The 9,125-nt window shown below is 36.4% G+C and overlaps 1 protein-coding gene across 1 annotated transcript; it reads right to left on the bottom strand.

Moving 5' to 3' along the window:
• Positions 1–1,081: 1,081 nt before the first annotated feature.
• On the bottom strand, positions 1,082–8,254 carry LOC134353399 (transforming growth factor beta activator LRRC32-like). The gene is made up of 2 exons (XM_063061426.1): positions 8,143–8,254; positions 1,082–6,172 (listed from the first exon to the last, which is right to left on the bottom strand). Exons 1-2 carry the CDS (start codon positions 8,236–8,238, stop codon positions 4,148–4,150), a joined length of 2,121 nt encoding a protein of 706 aa, XP_062917496.1. The 5' UTR covers positions 8,239–8,254; the 3' UTR covers positions 1,082–4,147.
• Positions 8,255–9,125: the final 871 nt, after the last annotated feature.

The raw sequence follows: 9,125 nt of genomic DNA, 5'->3' as shown, positions 1-9,125 counted from the left end.
CCACAACAGAATATAATGTGGTCATAACCTCATGGAAATAGGTCCTTTGGCTCACCAAGTCCATGATAACCATCAAACACTTACTCCTACCTTAACTCCTTTTTTCTTCCCACCTTCCCCTTTCCATTATCTCCCCCTTATCGCCAACTTCATTTCCAGAATCTACCATTTATCTACATAATTAGCCAATTAACCTACCAATTCACATGTCTTTGGTATGTGGAAATAAGCTCTTGCACTCATGGGAAACAGAGCCACCAGGAGAACATGCCTTACATTATAATATACACGGGAATGAAGAAAGCATAGACTAGTCTATGTTCAAAGTCTGTCAGTGCACCCAGATGAGCATGTCCATACACAAGCAGTGAATCTCAGTAGGCTAATTGACCATGTATGCTCTACTGTGACAAACTTATTAAACCTGGTTTGTCCAGCTCAGTTCCACGTTTCATTGAATATTGCCTTCTGGAGATTGTGTCATCACAAGCTACTATCAATTACACCAGTGGCCATAAACTACATAGATTATGGGCGAGTACTGAGCAAAAGTCTTAGGCACATATATATTGTAAGTTTTCACAAACAAAACAAAGTGAAGCGTTTTATATTTAAGAAAAGCCATAACACATTTTATTGAATTCCAAAACCTGAACACCAAAGTGTGCTAAAAATCCTTTATGTAGCTACCTCATCGTGTCAGACCAGCCTCTTAAAGTGAAACCCCAACTCATTGTCGGTGGTTGTGAATTATGTACATTTTCACCGATTACATTACTCTACTATATATCTAGGCTGCCTAAGACCTTTGCACCAGTACTGTATGAGAATTGGAAAAAGGAGCAAGAAAGAATGTGCTCTTTCTTCCTCCTGTTATTTAATTTGTCCTTTGAAAAAGTGGAATATTTCTCATTGTCTTCATTGGTAGAATGACTCCTCTAGTTGTGAGCTTCTCCTGGTGTCCAGAGCACTAATGTTTTAACTTTTATTTGTATTGTTGGTGATAACAGCAATGCAAGTTCATAAGAAATAATTTTGACCAATGAAAACAGTGATAAGCCAATAATGATCCATCATTAATTTTTATTTTTGTAGAAAGAACAAATAGAATATAAATGTGCTTATTAACCACCTGTGTGGCTCAAACTAAGTTGTTCAGTTAAATATAATTGCATTTTCTATCAAAATACCTAATAAAATTTTTATTAATTTATATACAAACATTTTGATATATACACATAAAAATAGGACTCTCAATGAAAGATATGGTTGTCATTTTTAACCCATTTCAAGCTATGTGATAAGAGACACAAAACCTGAAATACAACATTTACTATCAACACTATGATATTTTGTTTGAATTTATCACAGTAATATGCTATTTCCTTATCAAATAAATTAAGAGTACAAATAATTCAAATACAGTGCATAAAATGGTAAATAAAAGCAGTTGATGCGGGTGGAATTTATTTTTAAATGGCTGTTAAAATAATTTGTTAGAAGGATTCTTAAAGACTGATGCTACATCCTTAAATTTCATGCCAACAATTTTTATATATTTATTTCCTTCTTCTCTGAAGATGGCACTAGACCAAGTTTTAGTTCATTGCTGGCATGGTACTTTGGTACACCATTAATTTATATCTGCAGCTTGTTAAGAAGCCAATTCATCAGCACATGTAGTTATTGTGGAAGCCAATCCTGATTTCACCCAAGGTTCATAACTGTCTACTTTCGAGAAGTACCTACTGATGGGCAATTGGATTAAAGAAATGCTCATTTTAACACTTTTACAATTCTGAAGCAAATTCGAATGACAGAGGGCCAAAATTACCTTTGTGATATTGTGCCAAATGATCTTTTATTGTGGAAATCTCAATATGTATGCTTTCCCTATCCATAAGTAGTAAGCACGCTAATTATTTTTATCAGAAAGTCATAATATGATGTGTCACAACCATTGAATTCCTGAAAATTTCTGAATAAACCAATACTTTGTGATTAGTGAATTTGCTTTGTTTTATGTTTATGTTGGTTACATCCAAAAGGAATTGCCAAGTATTAATACAACAGTGAAGCTAATTGTTTTCCAAAACTTAAAATAAGCAGGCTTTCTACTTCTTCATTGTTAAGAATCTGCATATAAAACTGCTAGATTTAGATAGTCTATATAACCTATTTAGAGGCTGAGGCAGATTATCAACCTTAAGAGTGTGCAAATACTATAAAATATCACAATTCCTCATTTTTCAAGCAATGAAACAAAGTAGTTCTGGAAATATTTTGGAAATATGAAGCAAGTTTCCAACTTTAAAATCGAATAGTACTGAACAACATATGACATATTCATCTCCTAAACAATACATTTAAAGAGCTTTCAAATATTGAAAACCATTAAGGTTCCTTGAAATCTTATATACACAAGTATATAAATCCTTAAAGCACTGGATAAGAAATGGTTCCAAGTCACTTCCACTTGAACCATTTGCTTTTTCTCATTATGTTAAGAAAATATATTTTAAGTGGAAAAATATTTTGCAATAATTTAATTCTGTTAATCTGTGAAAATGTAGACTCCTGAAAGTTAATATTTCTGCACAATTATTTGCATGAATAAACACATATTATTTCATTCAGTAGTGCTGTGGATAGTGTTTCCCTTTCAGATAAAAATATAGTTGAGTTTTTCCTGAGGTTTCCATTGTGGCAAAGGAAACTCAATAGGAAATGCTGAAAAACCATTAGTGAGAATTTAATAGTGAACTTCAAGAGTCCCAAGTTAATAATAATCCAGGCATTAACAATAGTTACTTAAACATTAACATGAACACTTTGAATATTCCATTTAAACTTGCACCAAATATTTCCTTGTGCCCCCTGTTCATCAGGGTATGTTTGATTTTGTTATATGAAAGTACTTAAGTACTTCTCTCAGAGAGCTTACCTCAACCATGTTAGCATTGGAACTCAGTCTATAGAAGGAGAATCAGGAAGCATTTAGTAATACAAAGACCTGAAGATGAGAGCACTACACTGGTATCAGTTCTTAGAGGAATTAGTGCCAGATCTGTAGGTAGAGGAGCAATCCCAATCAGGAGGTAGCTGGGTCAGAATGAAGATAAGGAGGAGTTTTGAAGTTAGAGTTGTCTGCTGGGGATGGTGTTTGATCTATGAGGACAGGTCAGCAGTCTGTTCTTCGGATTAGTGAGTAGCATCTGATCGGGTAGTGGGGGAGTAGTGGGATCACTACTGACAACAGGACAGTGAAGTACTTATGAAAGAAGGTTGTCAGGTTACTTAAGGGACCCACCTGAGATCAGTTTCCAGTGTACACTGCCTAGGCAGGTCTCTTTAACATAGTCACAAAGAAGACCTCACAAGCATTAAAAGACTATTTCTGCCTGAATGGGCTACAGATGGGATGTCCTTGTACACATCAAATCAAAACATCTCCAGTTGTCGAGGTGACAGATGGATGGAGTTCCCAGAAATAAAACTGAAGGCCTGGTGCAACTCCCAGTAATAAATAATAGATAATAATAATAATAATAACTTATTTTTGAGCACTTTTCATACAGATGATGTAGTTCGAAGTGCTTTACAATGAGGTAAAGTGCATACGTGAAAAGACAAAAAGATGTTAGTTAAAAGCAAGTTTTGAGCTGGTGCTTAAAAGTGTTAACTGAGCCTGCATCCCCTATAATTGTAAGTATTCAATTCCACAGTTTAGGAGTGTAGCTCAAAAAAGCTGACCTGACAATAATCTTTTGAGGGCCATTGTTCAAATTTAAGAGATCAGCAGGGAAGACCTGAAAGCTCGAGCAGGATTATAAAACCAAAGCAATTCTGTGAAGTACTCTGGTCCCAGACCATTGGGAGCTTAGAAACAAGTAAGAGAACTTTAAAATCAATTCTAAAAGGTCGAGGAAACCAATGCAGAGTGGTTGGGAATAAAGTCTTAACATTATCAAAGCATCATGTTTTTTGACACTGAATACAGTTCTGCGGCAAGACCCACAACTAATCTTTATTTGACATTGTATCCTCCAGTTGGTTTACTTCCCAGTTAAAGATGAAGTCTTCATTAGAGGTGCTGTTGGATTTTATGTACTGTTCTTAGCCTGGTTCAACGGTCCATCGCTCCATTTCAAGTTTCTATTTTAATGACACTTAGAGTTAGCCCTTCTTTCTGGCATTCACTGTCGATTTTTACCGGAGCTGTATCTGCCTCAGAACTCTCCCCCTTAGCAGGCAGACATAGCCGGCAGCATTCTCCCATTATTAATGATATCACCGATCCAATCAGTAGTAGGCAAGCCAGTGCAGATATTATAACTAGAAATGGACTGGGTTTCTTGATGCTATTAATCGGACATTCCCCTTTGCGATTGCGAAGTGAAATGACCATTGAAGAATCATTGCCACTTGGGTAAAAGCAATGAGTATTTGCCACATCAGGTATTTCAACCTTAGTACCATTCAGTAACTCCAACCAAGTCAATGCACAACAGTCGAAATCATTTCCACTCAAGTACAGAGTTTCAAGAGTTTGAGACAGATTTCTAATGACCTTATCCTGAAGAAGCTGAAAATTGTTCCCTCGAATATCGAGGCTTTTCAATGGGGCGCATCCAGTACCATAAGGTAAAATGTCTAACTGATTATTTGACAGATCCAGATCTCTGAGGTGATTCAAACATGTCAAAGTTACCTTGGAGGTTTGGATCAAATTCCACCTTAAAGAAAGATATTTCAAAGAGTGTTCTAAACCTATCAGAGCCTGATCAGGCACTTCAAGGTTTTCATTTCTTGAAAGGTCCAGGTATACCAAAGGAGTTTTATAGAATGTGTACGGTGCCAGGTGGGTAATGTTATTTCCGTCCAGCTTGAGGTACTTAAGGGAAGGGATTTCAGAAAAAGACACGCAGCTGGTTTTGATCCTGTGTGTCCCCGTGGTTATATTCTTCAAATTACAAATTCTTAGATTGTTGTTGGCAAGATTTATTTTTTCTATTCTTGGCAAGACTTTAAAAAGTTGGGAGGGTAATAACTGAATGGAATTGTTTTGAAGGTACAAGTACTTTAAGGACTGGAGAAGGTTGAGGCTATCCACTTTGAGCGATATATTCGTAAGTTCATTGTCACTCAGATCCAGAGATAACAGCAAGTTTAATTCATCTCCATCTTCAATATTAAAATTCTGAAGACAGTTCCCACTTAGATTCAGTTGTTGAAGAGAGCTGAATTTATTCAGAAAGCCATGTGATATATCTATTAATGCATTGTTGCTTAAATCCAAAAATCTTACTTCAGACAAAGTTGAGTTTGCATTGTTGTTGAGTAGTTTACTTATTCCATTAATTTCTTCATATCTGTTTTTTATATCCCATTCAATTGAGTCATTCAATGATTTGGGTGTTACACTGATCAATAAATTGCCAGACAAGTTCAGATATTTAATCTGATGAAATTTTGGAAGAAGTGGAAAATGAAACAACCTGTTGTGACTCAGATCGAGCACTTGAATCTGATATTCTTCATCAGTTCTATTTGTTATGAAGAACTCAATACCATTTCTGCTCATGTTCAACACTTTAAGTTTAGAAAGATGAAAATCAGAAATGCAGGCAAGAGAATTCATGGCTAAATTCAGTTCAACCAAGTCTGCTAAACATTCAAAGGTCCCTGCTGATATTTCTGTAATATAATTTCCTTCAAGAGAGATATATTTTAAAGACTGCATCCCACAAAGCATATCAGCTGTCAGCTTCACCAGTACATTACCAGACAAATTTAATTCTTCCAGTGAAGATAGGTTTTTCAGCTGTTCAGCAACGGTGTCACTGTCCCAATAATTGTTTGATAGATGTAACACTTTTAGTTTCTTTAACAGGCGGAATGCTCCATTCCTTGATGAAAAGTTTCTGTTCAGCAGGTTATTTGACAAAATAAGTACTCTCAGTTTATGTAAATGTCCCAAAGAACCTGATGCAATGGTTTTCAGCTGGTTACAACAGACATCCAGGTATTGCAATGAACTGAGGTTTAGCAGTGATTCCTCTGTCAATGCTGTGATTGAGTTGTAAGATAAATCGAGCTTTTTAATTGTCAGCAGTGAGAGATCAGGCACTTTGGTCAGGTTTCGATATTGACAGGACACATCATGGTTTTTCTGCCAAATAAGATTTTAAGTAATAAATAATTTCTTCTATGCTTTTTTGAAACTGCTGATTAAGACAACAGTTTTTATTTAACACTCTGACATAATGAAAGCAGCTGATATTCTTCAGAGGTTATGCTAATTGATGGAAGTTAATACATGTTCTGCTGCTTCATAAATTTTAAAGAGGGAATGAATGAGTTACAGTCATCTTTTCCCCAAGCTTTAATTTCACCCCACAGGAATTGAACAGCAATAATTTCTTTAATTAAAATTTTGAAATTCAAGTGCTATCCTTCTTCAGAAACAAAATGCTTAAGTGATTAGAACAAAAGTTTTTATTACTCCTTAAAGGGTTTGCCAATATAGAAAAGGAAAGGCAGTTCAAAATTAAACACAGAGATCATGAATACAGAATTATTTTCTCTACTATTGTGTCAATGCCATGAACCATCTTTTTTTGGAGAGGATATCAGGTATAGGCTTTAAGATCCTTGAGTTATGTGCCATTAAACTTCAAACCAGACCATCCCAGGGAAAGGAGAGCAAAGCTCTTGGTCACCAACTGATAGATTCCAGAGCCACAATAAATTCTTATGTCTATGATCAAGGTATTCCTACTTATTGTATGGGTTGTGAGAAACTGTTAAGTTTTACCCTGTATTGAGAGTCATTTAGACAACCGCACAAAGTGGCAGGGAATGGAAGATATACTGCCAGCTATGCTCAGGCAGATGGGATTAGTTTAATTTGGCATCATGGTTTTAATGAGCTCTTCAGCCCTGTGAGCGTTGGGCTCTGAGGATTTTACAGCACCTGAATTAGATAATTGTTGTTTAATGAGAGTCGTTAATTGTTTAGTGCTCCTTGTGGTTTTCTCTAGCGACTCACTCTTAGTAATGTGCTGTCTTGGTGCTTTCTGCTTAAGCTTGTTAAGTTTGTTTTGATAGGCTCGGGGATTTTGTGTTACTTGTATTATTTAAGCGGATGCCCAATTTGTGCTAATTGCGGGGTCCTAGTTTTGAGAATGTTACTTCTCGTGGTGTCGCTCAGGCAAGCCACCAATGTTCTTTTGGAATTATTATGAATAAACCCTCGTCACCTTCTCTACATCAGAGTCTGTCTCTCCTCCGCACTAGGGTTCTGATATTGCCAGCGCACATCGTGACAATGGTTGACACAGTCATCATTCCTGTGCTATGCTATGCCATGTTCTGTTAGTTGGTATGAAGGTGCTTATGGCCATAAAAGATATGATTGTACTGTGGTCTTTTAAACTACAAACAAATCTGCCTTTTCATACCATTCTGCAATAAAAAACTATGAAATAGAAAGATCTGTATCTTAGACAGGTCACTTTGTTGAAGTGAATGTTTTCATGCCGTGAAATTTCAAATTGAATTCCATTTTATGGAAATTAGGCAGGTTATGAACAGAAAACAATTACTCAAGATAGAAGTAAAATATTAATAATACTACTAACCCAAGAATCTATGCAATAAATGGTGGCTATTATAGTTTACCCAAACTGGATGTCTACCTGCAGTTTTCATGCAGGAAGGTACTTTTATGAGTTAACTCTTCCCAACATCTTTTATCTACACAGAGAAGGCAGATCAGAAGTTACACCTGCTAAAACAGAAATTTCTGCCACAAAACCAAAGCCTCAGAAATATTAATCTCCTAAGGCATTTTGCATCACTGACTATATGACATGCCATAAAATGACCAAATTTTCTGGATAATGTACTAATAATTAGCAAATTTGCATTCCTCCCACTATTGATTCAGTGAATAATTCCATCAAAAAAGGAGGTAATGAAATATATTCACAATACATTAAAACACCCAGTTTAGATTATGGAAAATTTGTTTTAATTAAGCATTTGAATTTTGGAAATTATTTTCCCCTTATTATAGCCCATTAAAATTACGAAAGCAAAATACATTTGACAAAGAGAAAAGGTGACTTCGAGCCATACCATCGGACAGACGCTGGACACGGCGTAGGTCTCATTGATGCCACTTGTTAGAAGGCAGGACGCTGCCATAAACCACAGGAACAGCCAAAGGTTCATGTCTCCGCCCCGGACAACAAAAGAATGACATATCTGCACAGTGAGTTCAACTTATCCCTAGATCCAAGTGTATCGTAATCGCGGAAACTTGTCTGATGGAAGTTGTTGACGTACAACGTTAACGCCTGACCAAACGTGAGCGAAAGTATCTCAGAATAGAATGATTCCAACAAGCCTTCACAGATCACAGACCTAATTTGGATGTTAATTTCCAAACAATTAAAGCAACTGCAAGACACAGAACAGATCAAAGGGACGATTTTGAACCCAGAAGAAACTAATCCACTAAATATCAACAGGAAATTATGGGCGATCGTTGGAAAGTCTAGTATTCAAATTCCTATCTATTATTCGAAGCATGTAACCCATTATTTTTGGATATATATTGATTTTTACCTATATTTACACGTTTGAGCGTGAGTATACAAGATCGTGTGGCTGTTTTGCATTAGTGCGTATGTATGGTCTTGCAGTTGATAATTGTGCATGTTGTGTATGTGTGTGCCTGTATTCACCAGTATTGTCACCAACGGATGGCACCTGAATAATAATCTATGCTTTTGTCTGCATGTTTGAGACCTCTTAATGTACGCGCTCTTGTATGTGTGTGCGTGCGCAAGTGTGTGTCGGCGTGTTTGTGTGTTGATACGTTTGTACATATGTCTGTGCGTTTTTATACGTGTTCTATTAGTGTGCTTATGTTTCTAAACGGTGGGTATTGTAGTCAAGATCCGATAACCCTTAATTGGCTTTGAGGTGCGGTGCCGGCCGATTGTTTTGAACCGCGGAGTTTATCTGCAGCGCTGTTGAAGAAGGGGTTCGAGGATTGCGACCCAATACTATTGATGCAACAACATGTAAGTGAGGACGGCGTGGAAATCAGAAAG

This window comes from Mobula hypostoma, chromosome 10 (assembly GCF_963921235.1).
Source record: "Mobula hypostoma chromosome 10, sMobHyp1.1, whole genome shotgun sequence".
Taxonomy (NCBI): Eukaryota; Metazoa; Chordata; class Chondrichthyes; order Myliobatiformes; family Myliobatidae; genus Mobula; species Mobula hypostoma.
This window is presented reverse-complemented; position numbering and strand designations above follow the sequence as displayed.

Excerpts from the sequence above, each read along its gene's own strand:
- LOC134353399 (XM_063061426.1), bottom strand. The coding sequence starts at position 8,238 with ATGAACCTTTGGCTGTTCCTGTGGTTTATGGCAGCGTCCTGCCTTCTA. Across the intron at positions 6,173-8,142 it reads TGTCCAGCGTCTGTCCGATG|AAAAACCATGATGTGTCCTG; the intron begins GTATGGCTCGAA and ends CTTATTTGGCAG.